This window comes from Carcharodon carcharias, chromosome 25, assembly GCF_017639515.1.
Source record: "Carcharodon carcharias isolate sCarCar2 chromosome 25, sCarCar2.pri, whole genome shotgun sequence".
Classification (NCBI taxonomy): domain Eukaryota; kingdom Metazoa; phylum Chordata; class Chondrichthyes; order Lamniformes; family Lamnidae; genus Carcharodon; species Carcharodon carcharias.
Genome location: NC_054491.1, coordinates 21,487,104 through 21,509,138, shown reverse-complemented (window position 1 = coordinate 21,509,138; position 22,035 = coordinate 21,487,104). Strand labels below are relative to the sequence as shown.

The 22,035-nt window shown below is 41.1% G+C and overlaps 1 protein-coding gene across 1 annotated transcript in view; it reads right to left on the bottom strand.

Annotated features, from left to right (window-relative positions):
* The window catches only part of sorl1 (sortilin-related receptor, L(DLR class) A repeats containing), a 291,127-nt gene extending 269,870 nt beyond the window's left edge, over positions 1-21,257 (bottom strand). The window contains exon 1 of the mRNA XM_041174224.1: positions 20,933-21,257. Within this exon, the coding sequence (XP_041030158.1) occupies positions 20,933-21,220 (288 nt within the window). The 5' untranslated portion in view covers positions 21,221-21,257. The remainder of the gene's footprint in view (positions 1-20,932) is intronic.
* Positions 21,258-22,035: the final 778 nt, after the last annotated feature.

Sequence of the window (22,035 nt, the reverse complement as noted above, 5' to 3'; positions counted from 1 at the left end):
ATGGAATGGGAGCATCACTGGCAAGGCCAGCAATTATTGCCCATACCTAATTGCCCTTTAACTGCTTGGTCATTTCAGAGGAGAGTCAAGAGTTAACCATATTGCTGTGGGTCTGGAGACCACGTAAGGATGACAGATTTCATACATATGAACAAAGAAGCAGGAGTAGGCCATTCATCCCCTCGACCCTGCTCCACCATTTAATAAGATCATGGCTGATTTGATAGTAACCTAAAGTCTGCATCAGGCCTATCCCCAATAACCTATCATCTCCTTGCATTAAGAATCTATCTGCCTCAAAAATATTCAAAGACTCTGCTTCCGCCACCTTTTCAGGAAAAGAATTGCAAAGACTCATGAACTTCAAGTGAAAAAATTGCACCTCATCTCAATTTTATATTTTTAAACAGTGACCCCTAGTTCTAGATCCTTCCACAAGAGGAAACAGCCTCTCCACATCCACCCTGTCAAGACCCTTCAGGATCTTATATATTTCAATCAAGTTGCTTCTTATTCCAAACTCCAGCAGATACAAACTTAGCCTGTGCAACCTTTCCTTATAAGACAACCCACCCATTGCAGGTGTTAGTCTGGTAAACCTTCTCTGAACTGCTTCCAATGCATTTATATCCTTCCTTAAATAAGGTGACCAATACTGCACACAGTACTCCAAATGTGGTTTCACTGGTGCCCTGTACAACTGAAGCACACCCTCCCTACTTTTGTGATCAATTCCCCTCACAATAAACATTCTATTAGCTTTCCTAATTACTTGCTGTACTTGTATTCATGCACTTGTGATTCATGCACTAGGACACCCTGATCCCTCTGCACCTCTCACTATTTAGATATGCTTCTTTTATTCTTCCTGCCAAAATGGACAATTTCACATTTTCCCACAGTATTCTCCATTTGCCTGATATTTGCTCACTCACTTAACCTATCCATATCTTTTTGTGGCCTCTATGTCCTCTTCACAACTTACTTTCCTACCTATCTTTGTGTCATCAGCAAAATTGGCAACCATCCCTTCATCCAAGTCATTCATATAACAGTGGAGGTCCCAGCACCGATCCCTGTGGCACGCCGCTTGTTACAGCTTGCCAACCTTTGAAGTGGCACTTTATCAAATGCCTTCTGGAAATCTAAGTACATCCACTGGTTCTCCTTTAGCCACAGCACATTACTTCCTCAAAGAACTCCAATAATTTGGTTAAACACGATTTCCCTTTCACAAAATGTTGATTGTGCCTGATGACCTTGAGCTTATCCAAGAGCTCTGCTATAACTTCTTTAATAATAGCTTCTAACATTTTCCCTATGACAGATAACAAATATAACTCCATTATTCAACATCTTCCAATCTAATGGGACCTTCTCCAAATCTAGGGAGTTTTGGAAAATTAAAACCAATGCATCAACTATCTCACTAGGCACTTCTTTCAAGACCCTAGGATGAAGCCTTTCAGGACTCTGGCTCTTGTCAGCCCACAGCTCCAACAATGTACTCAGTGCCACTTCTCTGGTGACTATAATTTTTCTGCCTTCCACCTCCACTTCCATTTTTTTGGTTTATAGTTGCTTCTGGGATGTTACTTGTATCCTCTATAGTGAAAACTAATGCAAAAATACCTGTTGAATTCATCTGCCATCTCCTGGTTTCCCCATTATCAATTCTCCAGACTCACTTTCCAGAGCACCAACATTCACTTCGTTAACTTGGTACTTTAAAATATTTATAAAAACTCGTGTTTTTATATTTCTGGCTAGCTTTCTCTCATACTCTAGTTTTTCCCCTCATCAGTCTTTTAGCTATTTTTTGCTGTTCTTTATATGCTGTCCAATCTTACCTGCCACCTGTCTTTGCACAATTATATGCTTTTTTTTTTTAAGTTTGATATTATCTTTAACCTTTTTAATTAACAAAGATGGTCTGTCGGTCCCTTGGACTTTTTCGCTTACTCGTTGGAATGTACTTTTCCTATGCTTTCTGAAATATCCATTTAAGTATTAGCCACTGCATCCCTAATGACCTATCCTCTAACCTAATTTGCCAATTCACTTTAGCCAGCTCAGCTTTCATGCCCTCAAAATTGTCCTTATTTAAGTTTAAAAACAGTCTCAGACCCACTACTCTCTCCATCAAACTGAAGATAAAATTCAATCATATCATGGTCACGGCTACCTAGGTACACCTTCATTATGAGACCATTAATTACTCCCATCTCACTGCACGATACCAGGTCCAGTAAAACCTGCTTTCTGGTTGGCTCCAGAACATGCTGTTCTAAGAAACTATCCTGAAAACATTCAATGTACTCTTCATCTGATTTCTCCAGTCTATGCAAATTAAAATCTTCCATGATTATTGCTGTGCCTTTCTGACAAGCTCCCATTATTTATGCTCCACCCTACCATCTGGTTATTGTTAGGTTGCCTGCACACAACTCCCACAAGTGCCTTCTTGCCTTTACCATTTTTCACCTCTAACCAAACCTTTTCCACATCCTGGTTTCCTGAACTGGGGTCATCCCTCTCTATTGTGTTAATGCCATCATTATCAAACAGAGGCACCCCTCCACTTTTTCCTCGCTTCCTGTGCTTCCTAAGTATCCTGTACCCTTCAATATTCAGGTCCCAATCCACGTCCCCCTGCAGCCATGTCTCTGTAATGGCCATCAAATCGTAATTATATATTTCTATATGTACTCTCAGTTCATATGTTTTGTTTTGAATGTCAAGTGCATTCAGATACAGAGCTTTTAGTTTTATCCTTTTGTTCTTTTTATAACCTCTAGTTTCAAGAGTGATGTATGTTAGGTTTGTACTCTATCCCTTTTGGCCACAGTCTGTTTTTCATTTCCTGTAATAATACCTTTCTTTTTGCCTTGTCTCTGCTCTTTGACTTACCAAATCTTCCCAAATTTGATCCCTTCCCCCCACTATTTAATTTAAAACCCTCTCTACTTCCTCAGTCATGCGGCTCACAAGAATACCGGTCCCAGCACGCATCAGGTGTAAACCATCCCAACACTACAGATCACACTTTCCCCAGTACTGGTGCCAATGCCTCACGAACCCGAACCACTTCTCCCACACCAGTCTTCCAGCCACACATACATGTCCCTAATCAGATCTGTCCAATGCCAATTGGCATGTGGCTCAGTTAATAATCCAGAGATTATGACCTTTGAGGTTCTGCTCCTTAAATTTGGTGCTTTGGTACTCATACTGATTATGCAGAACTTCTTTTGTCCTGTCTATGTTGGACCATGACAACTGGGTCCTTGTGGAGCAATGTGCTCCTCAACCTCCCCCCCCAACTCCCCCCCAAAAAGTGCCAATTCCTCTCTATACTATATACTATCCCCCTACTACCACTACATTCCATTTTGCTCCCCCAACTTGAATGGCTTCCTGTACCACAGTGCCATGGCCAGTTCACTCATTCACCTGCAGCCCCCAATCTCATCAAAACAAGCTGAGAAAATCTCAAACCTGTTGTACAATTGTAAAAGCCAAGGCTCCTGCCCTCCGAGTCCCGTGACCTTCCTCACTCGCAGTCTCACTTTCCTGTTATCATAATTGGCTGATAAGTGTTAGAAATTAAGTACAGTAAGAAGTGACGGTGGTCTCTCCGCTTTGTTCATTTGCATTTGACATCCGAATGCAAGGTAAAGCATTCTTGCTAACAAATAAAATATCCAATGCCTTTTGAAGTTTCAATTTTAAAAAAGCACAATCCTTTCACTTCACTGTGGTCAACTTGAGAAAGATTTTAAAATCAACACACAATGGGCTACGAAATACGAGGGTCAGGGCAGAGTTGAAGAGCTCTCTCAATAGTAGACCTGTACACACTGCCCACTCCCCTCATCCCCAACCCAACAACAGTTGATCTGGAAATCAGAATATAGTTGCTGCTGAGTCATATAGTGAAAGTAATTTGAAACATTAGAGAAAGTAATATGGAATAAAACACCAAGTTATCTTAAAAGAAAACCACCGAAAAGAGTGTCAAATTTGGAAACTCAATGATCTTTTTTCCTTTTAGGAGTATGAATGGCAGGGGTGGGAGACAGTTGTGCTAGGTAGTTTTTTTTGCTTAAAATTCAATGTTGGACTTAAATAAGTATTCTAAGCTTGGCATTCATAAGAAAAACTACATATACACCACCACCAAAGGCTGATCCATTTATGCATAATTAGTGTCACTTATTTCATTGTCTCTTTCCCCTTCAGCTTCTCCCAAATAAGTATTCTAAGCTTGGCATTCAAAAGAAAAACTACATATACACCACCACCAAAGGCTGATCCATTTATGCATAATTAGTGTCACTTATTTCATTGTCTCTTTCCCCTTCAGCTTCTCCCAACCTTAAAATCACAAAAATGAATTCCGTGACAAACAAAAAACAGACTATCGTTGGTGGTGATATTTTGTTAGTACAAATATAACTGTATCAGCAAGTATTCTAGAAGCAAAGTGTAGAAAATTCAGAATAAAACTCACTGAAAAAGTTGACAAACACAACTCTGATATACAAACAGGAAAAATTTTGACATTACAAAATTTTCTTTTATCCAACTGCGGCTGGGTAGACTATGAATCGAAGACTATCTTCAGGGTAGCTGCATCACTTTCTTAAAAGTTTCTCAGTCAGAATGTTACTTGATGTCTGTACCAGAGTCTCAACAACCTTCAAATTTGAATTAATACAATTATTGAAACTTTGAAAGGCATTGGGTATTCTATTTGTTGACAAGAATGCTTTATGTTGCAGCCAGATGGCAAAGGAACAGATAGCCTCGAGACCACTGTCACTTCTTACTCTAGTATACTTAAGTGTTAGGAACCATCCAATTATGATGACATCCAGCTAGAATAAACTTTATGATCTTGGATGATTAAACCTACCTATCTATCTTCAGATTCCAGAAAGCCAAAAGGTATGGTTTATTGTTTTGTCCCTGCTTTATACTGCCTATTCCAATGGCTTTAATTAAGAGGAATGCCATGGAGCCTTCATCAATATAACGTTTGAATTCAAGATACAGTCAAAATTTACTGAAATATGAAGAGCTTCGAGCTCCAACTATGCTGGAAGTGTGCAAGTCATATATATGTAGTTTCTTGCTTCTGTACAATTTCTCAATAAATAAATCATGCCTGAACATTAGTGGCTCAGTCAGATTTTGCTTCTTAATGCTCCTGTGAAGCACCAAATGAACAATATGAACTCAACAACTGCTGAAAAGAGGATAGAGGATAGAGAAACTATACTGTGGTAGAGAAACAAAGCTCAACATGATCAAATTTCCAGCTTTCGATGGTTTGGGGGAGGTGGTGATATCCACCCTTTGAATGAGCAGGAAAAAAGATTTTTATTTTAGGGAGAAGTTATTTTCCTGAATTGGGCAGTTATTTCCTCCATTCCATAAGCAAGGCAAGGGGTCTCTGCTTTACTTGTCCAATAATATCACCACTATCCTACCATCCCCCTAAATTTCATGATCATCTTGTTGATGGTCTCTTCTTGTCAGATGTCTTCAAAAGATTTTGAGGAAACTTGTGTTAAAATATAATCAATTATTTAGATTGTGGATGTTACCTATATTTGTTTTGAATATTTCAATATCGTTATATTTTGCTCATGTTAATTTCCAGCATTATAAAAAAATAACTTCCAGGCTCAGATAAGGTAGGCAAAGAAAAACTCTTCCCATCAGGAGCCGGTACAAAGACTAGAGGGATACAGATTTAAGATTTTGGGCAAGAGGTGAAGGGGGAAGGCGAAGAAGAACTTATTAAGCAGCGAGTGGTAATGACCTGAACTCTCTGCTGACGAGGGAGGTGGAAGCGGGAACAATGATTTCAAAAAAAGGGAAATTGGATGGGCATTTGAAGGAAATAAACTTGCAGGGCTGCAGGAATCAAGTGGGGAGTGGCACTGACTGGGTTGCTCCCCAGAGAGCCTGATGGGCTGAATGGTCTCCTTCTGTGCCATAAATGATTCACCATTCCAAACATTTATAAAACATGCAACATTTCAAAGAATGTCACTATACTCTGTTAGCCATGCATATAAATTTTGTAGCTGGCTAGGCAGCAGTTTTGAAGGAAAGAAAACAGAAGGACAATATCACATTGAAAAAAACAGATGTTTGTTTAATTTGAAGGAGGCAAAGAAGTTTTAGAACTACATTAGCAAGATTTTCCAAAGGCACCAATTAACTCTACTGCACACGACAAGTTAGCTCTCCCTCAGTCAGACTCAACTGTCCCTCAAAGCAAATTCCACCAATAAGGTAATTAATTTTCAAATGACATCATCTGATGTGCAACTAAGCCCTGCACACCAGGAAAGTCTGTACCTTAGTCACTAAACAGGGTAAATTTACAAAAACCTAACCAAGGCTTTCATTCTTGATCAAAAACAAAAATACCCAGAAAAACTCAGCAGGTCTGACAGCATCTGCAGATAGGAATACAGTTCACGTTTCGAGTCCATATGACCCTTTATCAGAACGAAGGAAATAGAAAAATGGGGTGAAATATAAGCTGGTAGAGGGGGGTGGGACAGGTAGAGCTCGACAGGGGCCCAGTGATAGGTGAAGGCAAAGAAGAGACTGCCAAAGATGTCATAGACAAAAGGACAAAGGGGTGTTGACAGTGGTGATATTATCTGAGGAATGTGCTAATGGGGACATTAAGGGTAGCAAGCAGGACAAGCTAGTGGCAGATGGTCCTATTGGGGGTGGGGTGGGGGGGGGTCAAAATGGGCTAAAAGCTGGAGATAAAACAATAGATCGAAATAAACTTAAAAATAGGTGAGAAAATAATTTTTTTTTTAAATTATAAATTATTGGAAAAAAGGGGGATCGAAAAGGGGGTGGGGATGGAGGAGAGAGTTCATGATGTGAAATTTGTTGAACTCAAGATTAAGTCTGGAAGGCTGTAAAGTGCTAGTGGGAAATTGAGGTGCTGTTCCTCCAGTTTGCATTGAGCTTCACTGGAACAAGAGCGGACATGTGGGCATGAGAGCAGGGTGGTGTGTTGAAATGGCAAGCAACAGGGCAGTCTGGGTCATGCTTGCGGACAGACTGAAGGTGTTCCGCAAAGCGGTCACCCAGTCTGCGTTTGGTCTCTCCAACGTAGAGATGACTGCATTGGGAGCAGCGAATGCAGTAGACTAAATTGAGGGAAGTGCAAGTGAAGTGCTGCCTCACTTGAAAGGAGTGTTTGGGCCCTTGGACGGTGAAGGGGGGGGGCGGGAGAGTAAAGGGCCAGGTGTTGCACCTTCTGCGGTTGCATGGGAAGGTGCCGTGGATGATGGAGGAGTGAACCAGGGTGTCCCGGAGGGAACGATCCCTGCGGAATGCCGCTTGAGGGGTGAAGGGAAGTTGTGTTTGGTGGTGACATCACGTAGGAGTTGATGGAAATGGCAGAGGATGATCCTTTGAACGCGGTGGGGTGATAAGTGAGGACAAGGGGGACCCTATCTCCCTCCCTATCTGGGAGGGAGAGGAAGGTGTGAGGGCAGATGCGCGGCCGGACACGGTTGAGGGCCCTGTCAACCACCATGGGTGGAAAACCTCGGTTAAGGAAGACATGACAGAGGAACTGATTTGGAAAGTGGCATCATCAGATCACTCTTGATCCCCAGGTAGTCATCTTCTGCTGGAAGGAAGGTGCTCAAAGGGAGGATTGGGATCAAGCTCGATACCCTCCAGTTACATTGTTTGCTATCATATATTTTAAAAATAGTCCCTCGATCAAAGTCCAGGAAAATTGCTGGTGCCCATATGAACACATGCTGTGAGAACTCCATACAAGTCACTACCTTCAGAATGAGAGGTTTGGGTGTTTGGGGTGGAGGGCAGAGGGGGGAAACCTGCACAGAAAAAGCTGATCAAAAAAAAAAAGTTACAATTTTTTTTTCAAATCTAGTTCAATCTAGAATTAATTGCAGTATTTGATTAAAGATTTCAAAAATGGTTTACCAGTTCCTTGCACTATTCACCGAGAAGCTGGTGGTAGTTAAATTACCCCTACCCCATCCACAGACAATTAAGAGCCAGGAAGTTATCTTCTTGCAGCTTACAAATGGATTAACCTTGTGCCATAATGGAGTTTTTTTTATGACATGCAAATGACCTGACAGCACCAAGCACAGCTTTACTGCCACTTTAGACATTATATTACAAATTCTGTCAATGGCGGCTCAGTGAAATAAGCAGAACTAGATGTCTTTGTTTAATGCTTTTTCACTTGCCTCCTCTGGCCTATTGAACATTTATGCCATTGGATTGGTCTTCACTTGAATTTCTTTTTTGCAGAAAAGAGAATAGAAATAAATAGTATTAAAAAGATATAGGTATGAATATATGCTGCCAAGAAAGATGGGATGCTTGTTGTGTCTGAAGTCCCTATCACAGCCAAATAGCCAAGAGAAATAACAGGTGCAGGAGAATATTTCTCAGGAAGGCCAAAAAGTGATCACAATGCCTACTTTAGAATGCATGTTCATAAGCCAGGAACTTAGGCTACTACATTCCTTATAAAATACAGAATGAGTTGAGATCATTGGAGCCAGTCTGTCCTCTCAAGGTTTAACAGACCATAAATTACACCCATTTCCTACACCACAACTTTGTTCTCTGCCAAACATTTAACCAATTGTAATTACTAGCTGTAATAAATAGTTTTAAAAATTACAATATAGCAGGTCAGTTCAGCCAAGTGGAATGTGCATCTTGCAGTATGTGGGAAGTCACGGACACATGTCCTAGACCAAAACATCTGCAGGAAGTGTCATTGGCTTGATCTCCAGGTTTCAGAACTGGAGCAGCAGCTGGAGTCACTGTTGTGTACCCATGAGGCAGAGAACTATGTAGGCAGCATTTTAGGGAGGTGGTCACACCGCAGGTTAAGAGTATACAGGCAGAGAGGGAATGGGTGGGTCTAAGAGATCCAAGTAGGCAGTGCAGGAGTCCTGAGTCCTTCTTGCTTGCTAATCAGTTTTCCATTTTGGATAGTGGTGTGGGCACTCCCTCAGCGGAGCGCAACCAAACCCAAGGCTGTGGCAGCATGGGTGGCTCAGCTACAAAGGAGGGAGGAAGAACGGGAGATCAATAGTGATAGGGGATTCTATAGTCGGGGTCAGACAGGCATTTCTGCGGCAGTGAACGTTACTCCAGGGTGGTGTGTTGCACCTTTGGTGCCAGGGTAGATAGGAAGAGGGATAAGGTCCTGAAAGCAGATTTTAGGGATTTAGGAAGGAAATTAAAAACCAGGACCTCAAGTGCAGTAATCTCAGGATTACTCCCAGTGCCACATGCTGGTAAGCATAAGGAGAAGAAAACTAAACAGTTCAACATGTGGATGCAGAAATGGAGTAGGAGGGAGGGCATCAGATTTCTGAGGCATTGGGACCGGTTACAGGGCAGTTGGGACCTGTACGAGCTGGACAGGTTACACCTTGACAGGACCGGGCCCAATATCCTCAGTGAGATTTGCTAGTGCTGTTGGGGAGGGTTTAAAACTAGCTTGTCAGAGAATTTGAGAACCTGAGGGGTAGCTCAAATTGTAAGACGTCAAGCTGATAACTGGAAGTAGAAAAGAGGCAAGTGAAATTAGAAAGCAGGCAAAACAAGGCAAGCGTCATTTGAACTTAGTCTTTATGACATTATTCCGCATCCTAAGTTAAGGGCACTCTACCCGAATGCGCGCAGCATTGTCAATGCGATCGATTATTTGAAAAGCACAAAGAGGTAAATGGTATGATCTATCTGCCATTAGGGAAACAAGGCTGCAGGGTGACCAAGAGTGGGACCTAAAAATTCAAGAATATTCAACATTTAGGAAGGACAAGCAAACATACACATCGACATATGAATTAGGAGGAGTGGGCCACTCAGCCCCTCAAGCCTGCTCTGCCATTCAATAAGATCATGGTCAATCTGAATGTAACCTCAACCCCACATTCTCACCTACCCCCAATAACCTTTCACCACCTTGTTAAATCAAGAATTTACCTAGCTCTGCCTTAAAAATATTCAAAGACTCTGCTTCCATTGCCTTTTGAGGAAGGGAGTTCCAAAGACTCACTACCCTCAGAAAATATCTCTCCTCATCTGACTTAAATGAGTGACCCCTTATTTTTAAACAGTGACTCCTAGTTCTAGATTCTCCCACAAGAGGAAACATCCTCTCCACAGCCACCCTGTCAAGACCCCTCAGGATCTTAAAGGTTTCAATCAAGTCACCTCTTGCTCTTCTAAATTCCAATGGCTACAAGCCTTAATTGTCCAATCTTTCCTCACAAGACAACCCAACCATTCCTGGTATTAGTCTAGTAAACCTCTGAACTGCTTCCAATGCATTTACATCCTTCCTTAAATAAGGAGACAAGTACTGCATACAATACTCCAGATGTGGTCTCACCAGTGTCCTGTATAACTGAAGCATAACCTCCCTGCTTTTGTAATCAATTCCCCTCACAATACATGATATTAAAATCAGCTTTCCAAATTACTTGCTGTATCTGCACACTAGCCTTTTGTGATTCATGCACTAGGACAAGAAAAAGGTGGTGGTGTTGCACTGATAATAAGGGATGGATCAGTACATTAGTAAGGGAGGATCTCAGATCGGAAGAACAAAATGTGGGTTGAGCTAAGAAACAGCATAGATTGGTAGGAATTGTTTATGGGTCACCAAACAATAGTGGTAGTGTGGGGCATGGTATTAATGAGGATATTAGAGAAGCATTGGCATGGGTAATACAGAAATCATGGGGGACTTCAATCTGCATATATTGCAATCACTATTGAACTCCCACTCTTCTTCCTCCCCTCCTGTGCATTGAGCCACCAATGGTGCCACTGAATTGGCTCTGGATGCACTCTCCTGAGGAAATCTAATGAGTATTAATGCTGTGGAAGATAACTTTGTGGAGTGTGTTAGGGATGGGTTTTCTAGAGCAGTATGTTGAGGAATGACTAGAGAACATGCTATCATAGACCTTGTATTATGTAATTAAAAAGGGCTAATTAATAATCTTGTTGTAAAAGAACCTTTAGGGGTGAGTGACCATAATATGATAGAAATTTTACATTATGTTTGAAAGTGAGATAGTTCACTCGGAAGCCAAGGTGCTAAGTTTGAACAAAGGAGATTATGAAAGTATATGGGACAAATTGGCTGAGGTGGATTGGGAAAATACATCTAAAAGCGTGACCATACATATTCTATGGACAGTCTTTAAAGAATTATTGCTGTTTACAGCAATTATTTATTCCTTTAAAAAGGCACAAAAAGCTAAAAAGAAAAGTCAGCCAACTGTGGCTAACAAAGTTAGTTAAGGATTCTTCTGGGGTTAAAAAGAATATGCCTATAAAGTTGCCACAAATAGTAGCAAACCCGAGGATTGGGAGGGTTTAGAATACAGTAAAGACCAAGAAAGCGATAAAGGAGGAGAGAGCAGATAATGAATATAAACTAGCAAAAAACAAAAATGAACTGTAAATGCTTCCAGAGGTATGTAAAAAGGAAATGTTTGGTTAAGACAAATGTGGGCCCAATACATGCAGAGCCAGCAGAATTAAAATGGGGAATAGAGAAATGACAGACAAGCCAAATGATTACTTTTTGCATCCATCTTCAGAGGAAGATACAAAAAATCTCCCAGAATTAGAGAGATCCAAGGGACTAGGGAGAATGAGGAATTGAAGGAAATTTGTATAAGTAAGAAGGTTGTATTGGAGAAATTAATGGGACTAAAGTTTGATAAGTCCCCAAGACCTGATGGCCTACAACCCAGAAAGTGGTAGTTATGGAGACAACTGATACATTGATGATCATCTCCCAAAATTCTATAAATTCTGGAATGGTTCCTGCAAATTGGAAGGTAGCAAATGTCACTCCACTATTTAAGAAGGGAGGGGGAAGACAACAAGGAACTACAGACCTATTAGCCTTCCATCAGGAGTAGGGAAAATGCTAGATTCTATTATAAAAGGATGTGATAAATGGACACTTGGATAATAATGAAATGATTAATAAATCTATGTTGACTATGCCTAATGGAAAATCATGTTTAATGAACCTGTTGGAGTTTTTGAAGATGTTACTAACAGAATTGATAAAGTGGCATTGATGGGTGTAATATATTACAATTTTTCAGAAGGCTTTTGATATACAGGAGGTTGGTTAGCAAAATTAAAGTACATGGGATAGGAGATAATATACTGGCATGGATTAAAGATTGGTTAACAGACAGAAAACAGAGTCAGAATAAACAGGTAATTCTTGTGCTGGTAGGCTGTGACTAGTGGGGTACCACAGAGATCAGTATTCAGGTCCCAGCTGTTCACAATATATATCAATAATTTGTGTGCGGGGGCCAAATGTACTATTTCTAAATCCACAGATGACAAAAAAAAACTAGCTAAGAATGTGTGATGTGAGAAAGATGCAGAGCAGCTTCAAGAAGATTTGGGCAGACTTAGTGAGTGGGAAAGAACATGGCAGATGGAATATAGTGTGGAAAAATGAGAGGTTATCTACTTTGGTAGGAGGAACAGATGCTCAGAGTATTTCTTAAATGTAAGAGATTAGAAAGTGTAGGTGTAGAAGAGGATCTGGGTGTCCTCAACAATAAGTCACTGAAAGCTAACATGTAGATGCAGCAGGCAATCAGGAAGGCTAAAGATATGTTAGCTTTTATCATAAGAGAGTTTGAGCACAAGTTGCTGCAGTTGTATAGAACATTGGTTAGACCACACCTGGAGTATTGTGTGCAGTTCAGGTCCCCTTACGTTGGGAAAGATATTATTGCCATGGGAGGAAGTGCAACGAAGGCTCAGCAGACTTGTTCCCCAAATGGCAGGGCTGTCCTAAGAAATAGGGTTGGGGAAACTGAACCTGTATTCTCTAGAGTTTCAAAGAATGTGAAGTGATTTCATTGAAACCTACAACATACTTAAAAGGAATAGACAATTCCTTCAAGATGTTTCCCCTGGTTGGAGTGTTAGAACTAGGAGGCAATTTCAAAATAAAAGGTGGAAGCCACTTAGGACTGTGGAAGCTCAGTCACTGAGTGTGTTTAAAGTAGAGATTGACATATTTCTAAATGCCAATAACATAAAAGGGAAATGGGGGAAAAAGGCATTGAAGTGGACAATCAGCTATGATCACATTGAATGGCAGAGCAGGCTTGATGGGCTGAATGACCTACTCCTGCTCCTATATTCCAATTCTCTGCTGAATTTGGAAACATATATCTATCCTACCTTCCTGGGACAGTCTGTTTCATTTTAACAGCCTCCATGAAAAATACATTTAAACTATATTTTTACACAGCTCCAACAACACTCAAAAAGCTTGAGACCATCCAAGACAAAGCAGCCTGCTTGATTGGCACCCCATCCACAAACATTCACTGCCTGCACCACTAATGCAGTGGCAGCATGTACCATCTACAAGATGCATTGCAGGAATTCACAAGGCTCCTCAGTCAGCATCTTCCAAACCCATGATGGCTACCATCTAGAAGGACAAAGGCAACAGGCACATGGGAACACCACCACCTCAAAGTTCCTCACCAAGCTACACACATCCTGACTTGGAAATATATCGCCGTTCCTTCACTGTTGCTGGGTCAAAATCCTTGTAGATTAATAAAATATATTAATCTAAAAGTAAAAATGTCAATTTCACAGGATCATTGAAATTAATATATTTCTGAATAGCCCTGTACAATAAACAGTAAACCTCACTGCTTTCAACTGCAATTTTAAAGTCAGCGTCAGTCACCTTCAGAGCTACAGAAAGACATTCACCCCTCTCAAGCAGAAAATCAAACAACTTCTCTCTTAGCATCTTCCCATTTGGCAATTTTGCTGCATGTACAACAGACTGCAAGAGCTTTAGAATGTGTTTTAAAATTGTAAATACTTATTTTGAAGCAAATACCATCCTAACTTGGAAATGCATCAACTTGGGGAGATGGTGGCATGGTGGTAATGTCACTGGACTAGTAATCCAGAGGCCCAGGCTAATGCTCTGGGGTCATGGGTTCAAATATCACTATGGTAGCTGGTGGAATTTAAATTCAATTAAAATCTAGAATTGAAAGCCAATCTCAGTAATGACAATATCATTAATTTATTCACTAAAATGTTCTTTTGGGGAGGAAATCTGCCATCCTTACCTGGTCTGGCCTATATCTGACTCCAGATGCACAACAATATTGTTGATTCTTTACTGCCCTAACAAGCCACTCAGTTGTAGCAATTAGGAATGGGCAACAAAATCTAACCATGAGTGATGCCTACATCCACGAATAATTAAATCAAATAAAAAAATTATTGGGTGCTGAAGTTCAGGATTCTCAGATCAAACTGCAGCTATACAGCAAGGGAGCTGCGATTGTAAAATATGTATTACTTAAAATTCAACAGAAGGTGAGCACAAACCTATCAGATATTTCTAAACCATCAAAGTTAAAACTTGCAAAATTGGTATTCCAAGCATAGGTCTCAGTTACTGAACACAGGTCAAGCTTGTTATAAGTAATCCCTGTTCATGTACAAAAATGCACAAAGAAAGGAAAGCATTATTCAGCCCAACAAATTTCTACCTTGCACAAAATTCTACACTCAACTTCACACACTTAGGATGCATTTAGATGCTTTCACAATGCACCTGATGGGATGCAAAAGCCATCAGCTCCTAGCAAACAATTTTTTTTAAAAAGGCTGCTCACTTTAGCCGATCTAGCAAATTTACCTTGGTAATGTAACTTTTTTTAAAAAGGTATTAATCAAGATCCTTAGCTATAGTTTCAACCAGACATTATCTTGTTTATAGTGCCAGGCTACAACTTTAATCCTGTGGACCATGACAGTGGTCTGCGCAGGCCACATTATTCTAAGTTTAGTCTAACTGCAGATAGGTTAAACATGTTTCCAAGGTTCAAAAGAAGCAAACAGAGTTCTTCCTACATTGATTAACTGTTTAGTATCAAACCATGTGGCACTAATCCAAATGCAAGATTTCTCTTTCCAGAATTGGTTCCCAATTTCAGATTTACACTGGAACATTAGCATCGATGCAAAGCAGGCAGCTTTAATTTCCCTAAAGGAAAATTCTGCATAAATATTCCATGATCTTCAAAAGGTAATTAAGTAGAATGCCAGATTCCCACACTGTAATTATTGAAGCCTGGCCATTTGTTTATTACAGATGGCATTTCTGGGTCCTAACAGCATAGGATTTATTGTGCCTTTATAGGGTATATGGGAAAAAAAATGGCTGTTTTTGCTGAGACTCTACACCCACAACTGAACAGAACAATTTCTTCTGGTCATATATGAAGACTTCAGTTTTTAATCTGGATCTTCTAGTTCTGTGATCAAGGTCTAAACAAAATATCCTGCTTGCATCCTTGAATGGCCTCAGATGGAACTACCGGAACAATCTCATCCACCTACACCTCATTTATCTACTTCACAATTAGCTATTCCTTACTGGCAACAACCCACAAAATATTTAGTGAAATGAGCAACTTAATTCTTTAAATCACCATCCCATCCTTCCAATGCAGCCCCTCTCATGCCATACCCACCCTGCTCCTTTCATCCCTCTCCCATCCATCATCTCCACCCCACCCATTGCCATCCACTTTCCAAACCCCTCCATGCCATCTTCATTTTCCACCTTCCAAGGCTTCCTAGCCCACCACTCATGCCATCCCCAGCCTCCCATGCTGTTCCCCACCCGCCCTCCACACCATTCTGCTCCCATTGGTCTGTGCCACACGCACTCCTGACTGTGACTGCACCCCTTCAGATGCTCTGCCCCCACTACACCCTTCCAACATTCTCCTCCCATCTATGCCATTCCCCACTTCCGTCTGCACGGCTACCCCTGCCTGTCCACCTGTGTGGCCTAGCCCACCAACTTTCCCCCTCCAAATACGCAGCCTCTCCCACATCAGGCTCCTGCTGCCACTTTCCCCTGTCCTAAACCCACCATTCCCCTTCCACTCCATCCATCCCCTTCCACCACTCCTTTAAAGGCAGCAGGAATACATATGTTTGTTACAATTCTGAAGGAGCAGTTAAATTTGAGTGGTTATAATGTAAGCCGCTTTCATCAGACCTGAACATTCAGCTAAGAGTACTGGATTAATTAAAAAAAATTTCATTTGGGCTTAGTCTTGTTCTTGCAGCACTAGACAGATCTGCAATTCACAGAACAAAAGGCTTGGTACAAAGACATGAGAAAGATAAGCAGCTTGGCAAGGTTCGGAATACAGAACTAAGTAAAACTAGACCAACTGAATGTCCCATCCTGATTTCTACCTTTCTGTTTATTATGACTTAAAGCGAAAATACTGCTTCTAAATATTTACTCCAAGACATTTGGAAGGAAAACAGAAATAAGTTTTTAAAAATTATAATTTTTGATCTGCAGTTTGTGTTTTCCCACCTAATAATTTTCTCTCCTCATCTTCTAAAGCTGCTGACTCTCAGTCTTGCTCCCTAGGTTCCAGAAGCCCTGCAGTACTCTTCTTGCCTGGCAGCTAAACAGCGAGTGCCAGCAGGTTACTGAGGGCATCAGAGCTCAGCTGGATGCTGTTCTCATCTATCAGCCAAAAATAGAGATGATTTTTCAGCAAGGGGAGTTATTGGATAAGATTAAGAAAGGGAACTTAGTTCAATTTTATCCCTTGCAATTCAGAGGCCCTCAAAATTACAATGCTCCAAATGCTACCCCTGTTCAGATCAATTCATGCAGAAAAAAAACCAAGAACGAAATGTGGGATTTTCCAGTCCTGTGCATTTTTTTAGTGATACTTCCAATGGTTCCAGTCTTTTTCTTCCTCTGACAATTTATTAAAATTCCAACTTTAAAGTCAGTCAGCCAACTAATCTGGCTTCACTCAACAACAAACTAGCAATTAATTTTTAACAGCATGGATTAATATTTCCCCAGTTTTTCCTTTAATGCCATGGCAAAAGTTTTCTTCACAGTTCAACCATATCATGATTGCAAACAAACTAAAACACTTTTTTAAAAAAAAGTTACTAGTTTTCTACTTTCACTTCTTTTAGACTGATGTCAGTTGGCAAGGACAGAATAAAATAAATCACATTGATGGTTGCCATCTATAGCATTCCCCCTTGAGGACCAACTAGGGGTGCATTGTACAAGATTGGCTAAAATGGATTTTAATTCTTGTCCCAATGACAATGCATTCTATCATAGAACAGAACACGCCTTGCATCCCAGCCAAGATTAGGCTGGGATGCAAGATCAACCTAGGAAATCTTTCCCTTCCCTTCATCCCTTACCCAGCTCCAACTGTGAATGACATTACTATCAAGAGTACATAGATCAACACCAGTCTCTCTGAACATCCAAATTCTGCAACCCATATCCCAATCTACACTACATCCCACTTGCTCATCAACGCCTCCTCACCAATTTATAACGGCACCCTTGTCCGAAACAACATAGAATTTGAAGTACTCCTTGTTACTAATTTCTCAACAGCCTCACCCTATCTTAATTTCTCCTGTGCCTCCTTCATCCTCTGGCCCTTTTCATATTGTTCCTCTCTCCTTTCCCCTTACAATTCATCATTGGTAGCAGTGCCTTCAATTATCCTGGTCCCAATCTCTAGAGCTCCCTCCCTTGACTGCTGTGTTTTCGTCTACCTTTAAAAGCTTTCCTCAAAAACTCATCCCCAACCAAGCATGTGGTCAAGCTCTTCTAACTCTTGAGGGTGACTCACATCTCTTCCTTCCTCAGAAGAGGTCTTACATAATAACTTGTACTTATATGCAATTTTGTGTGTTTACTATATGATACACGACATCAAAATGTATAGCCATAAATATTCAGACCCAGATCAAAATTCTTATGGATAGAGGATATCTTCACTATTACAATTACCAGGCTGTCTTCATTTAGCTTTGAATAGATTTTTTTTTAAAAAAGTGTAATTGCTTTATGGAATGAAAAATAAAATTTGAAACCAAATCAAAAAAGGAATTTTACTACATCAATTGCTACATTTCCAAAATGAGAATTAACATATTTTGACAAATTCACCAGTTCAATAAAGTATTGGAAACATCAGCTAATATTAAAATAGGAAGGTGTTGTTTGCACTGGATAGTGCATTAAGAAAATTAGTGTAAAATAGTTCCATCTTTTCACATTATTACAAACCTAGTCAATGGAGAATCAAAATGGTCCTGGTGTAAAACAGGCCTCAATCCCAATTCTATCAGCTTCCCGCAAGGCAGCTTAAGTTAAAATTACCAGTCATTTTTGGCTCATCATAGGAGCTACAACTGAGGGCAGTTCAGCAAATTGAACTACTTTCCACTATTGTCATGGCAGCAAGACATTTAGAATTTAGAAGCTCACAGGCAAAGAGCAAAACTTTAAAAAGGGTTTACTAAAGATTCAGTTGCTTCAAGCTCAGATGTTGTTCAACATTATCAGGATCACCATTTCAGAATCAGGTCAAAGCTCAAGGGAATACCCACTTGCATTTGTGTAGCATCACAGTAATCCTGACTTGTAATATTAATTTGTAATTATGTAGCATCTTTAACCTAGCAAAATGTTCCAAAGCATTTCACAGTTGCAGGGAAAGAAGTGGGGATTACAGTTGATGATCAAATAGATAAGTTTCAGGAGCCTTGCAAAAGAGAAGAGACACAGCAAGATAAAGTTCAGGGCCAGAACTGCAGAGTATGTTTGAAAGCTCTGCCACCACCAGAGACGAATGTTGGTCTCAGCCAGTAAGAAGATAACAAACATTAGATCTGACTTAGTATCACAGAGGGTGTGGACAAGCATTTAGAGCTCGAAGAAGAGTTTAAAAATCAGAGGGTGAGGTCACTTTGGTTGAAAATGGTTCTGTAAATTGCTGTAGGATTATTTCACCAAAATTGTTTGTTAAATACAGTTTTAAACCCAAGAGCATTCCCTTGTTAAAAGAGGAGTTGTTTATTTTAATAGATCAAAATAATCAAATAATCCTTAACCCCTATAGTTTATATTTAAATAGACCACAAACAAAATTATGCACTTTCCCTAATGTTCAGAGGAAGCTCACCACATACATGTAAGCATTTAATAAAATTAAATTATCAGAAACAGCTATGCGATCCCTTTCCCCTGTATTTATTTCAGATTTTAAAATTACTTTGACACCAGCACTTCAAATTTAGTGCTGATGAAAATGAAATTCACTCATGATCAGGTGACAAGACTCTCAGCCCACAGCAACACGAGTAAAAAAAATCTCCGTCAGCACAAGGGTTAGGGCAGAAGAGAGTGGGGTTAAAGGGCTGCTATTAAACAAATTATTCAAGAATATTGTACCACTAAAATAATGATCACAGGGAAGTTTAATACTGTGCTATACATAAGTCACTTCTTGGTTTCTAAAGTCCAGTATCTAATAAATGGAAGTTTAACTTATTTTTTCCTGCAAGTACTATAGAAAGCAAATTACAAAATCATGGACATTAACAACACGGAAGGAGACCATTCAATGCATTATGTCTGCACCAGCTGACAAGTAGCTATCCAAGCCCTGCAGATTACAGCTCTTCCAGTGCATATATCCATGTACTTTTTAAATGTTACGTGGATTTCTGCCACTATCACTGCCTCAGGCTGTGATACACAGCTGAAGTTCATAAAGGTGGTTTCTGGGAGCATTCCGATCAGGTAAACCTATTCATCTTCAAGAATTTAAAAAATGGAGTTCTACAACTTCAAATTTGCATTCAGGGGCCTTTAGAGAGTTTGATTAAAAATGTAAAATAGCATTCTTCAATTTTTTTTTAAAAACACATCTTAAGAATGATTCCTAAGAAATGTGAATTTAATACAACAGCCAGACAAATGATGTGGATTACTCTACACAGCCCTCTCTCTCTCAAAATGACGTTCCAAACTGAAACCACTGTACATACTGGGAACTATACTGCATTATAGCCATCCAAAAGTGGAAATGTTGAAATATGTTGCGTACTAGGAAATTAATCAACTACATCAGGAAATGACGAACCTCAACATTTAAAAAAACTTTTCTGCAACAACTTGAAAAAAACTTCATTGTTTGTTTTCCTCAGAGCACTCAATATATTTGATCGCACAATCAACCCAAAGCAAAACATGAAAACAGGGATCTTCAATTGTGATTTTTTTTTACTAATCCACTGAAAGTATACCCAGCCATAGGAGTTGCATTAAAAAAAATCTACAGGATAGAAACAGGCCATTCAGCCCACCCAGCCTGTGCTTCAAAAAAACAAGTTGTTTATTTTTTTTAAATAAAAGGAGGGCACTTCTCTCATTTTTGAATCAAAACCCAGAAATGACACCACTCGCCCTTCTTTAAAAAAGGAATCCAGGTATATCTGCATAAATACATCAATGTCACCTGGGAAAAGAAAAACACCATGCACGGGCATTTTCTGTGCTTAGAATATCCCCTTTGTTATCTTTAACATAGTGTTTAGCTCCCAATGTTTGTACAGGTAAAGGTTATCGTAACGGGTGAGATAACCACGGAGTGATCATTTGGTAAACAGAATTAGTTTAGACTGAAGAGAGTTAGCGATTTTTTTATATAAATGGGGCTTTAGCCATAAATGGAATAGTTAAAAAAAACAAGCAGCAATTACATTTGTCTTTAAACAACTACTTTAGAGACTGCCGGTAACTTCCGCATGTAAACAAGTTAAACATTTAATGCAATTAGCATTACGTTTGCGGGAAAATTGCAGTATATTTTCTCTGAAAAAGGAGTGAAAATCTTTAGGCAGTTGATGGCATGTGGATATTTGGTGTTTTATTTTTTTTGTTTCGCTTGTTGTTCAGCTCCTGTACCTGTCCAAAGACCTGCAGCTGCTCCTTTCTGTCTAAGCTCCTGCGCCACCGGCGGTGATGGTTCTGGAGCTGGCTCACCGTCCCCGCACCTCGCTCGCTGAAGCCACCCGCCGCCGCCACCACCGTGGAAAACCCCCGCTCCTGAGGATCGCTGGCCGCCGCTCCCCCGCCAAAGCGCAGCGTCTGTGAGCCGAAGTACGGCCGCCGAGCCGCGCCGGTGGCCAGGATAAGCTGCAGGAGGGCTAAACCCCACCGGACTCTGACAGCGCCACCGCCGCCACCCGCCATCTTAAGCGCCGGTTGTGTTCACTGGTGGATTTTTTTTTTCTTGACGGCGGATTTATTTCTCTCCCTGTCCCCGCCCCTTTAAATGCCCTGACGCTGGCCACGGGTGGGGGGGGCGCGGGAGCTCGGATGGATTGGAGCCTTAAGGCAGGTCTGGCAAACTGCAGGCGCGCGTGCGCGGGGAAGAATGGGGAGGCTGGGACAGTCAGCTGTCAATCAATCACCCGGTCGCCTGTCAATCAATCAGCTGTCCATCAATCAGTTCCCCCCCCCCCCCCCACCCCTCCACCCCTCCACCCCGGAACTCCAGCAATGGTCGGAGGGGCGGCGGGGAGGCGGGTGGGCAAATTACGTCAGCTAGCCAATCAGCGGGAGGGGGGCAGGGGGCGGGGAGTGGGCGAAAAATCAGCTGTGAATCAATCGGGCGCTCCTGGCACCAACAGTCGGAGGTGGCGCGAGGCGGGGAGTGGGTGGGCAGGTCGGGACGGGGCGGGGAATTGCTTGTCAGTCAGCCAGTCAGTGTGGAGGGTGCGGAGCGAGGGCGGGGTTTCGGCTGTCAATCAATGGATCAGCTCCCCGCCACCGGGTGCTGACAGTCTGTGGGGGTGGGTGGAAGTTGGAGGAGGGGTGTTAGCTGTCAATCATCCGTCCAGGATTGTCCGCCTCCCTCATATGCACCGTCGTCTGAGGGAGTAACTCTGAGGGTGAATGTGCTGTATGTCTCCAGCTTTATTCCTTGTTTCAGTTACCACTGATTTATCTCACCAGTTGGAATAAGGCGTAGCGCAGGAATCGGCCATTCGGCCCCTTGTGTCCAT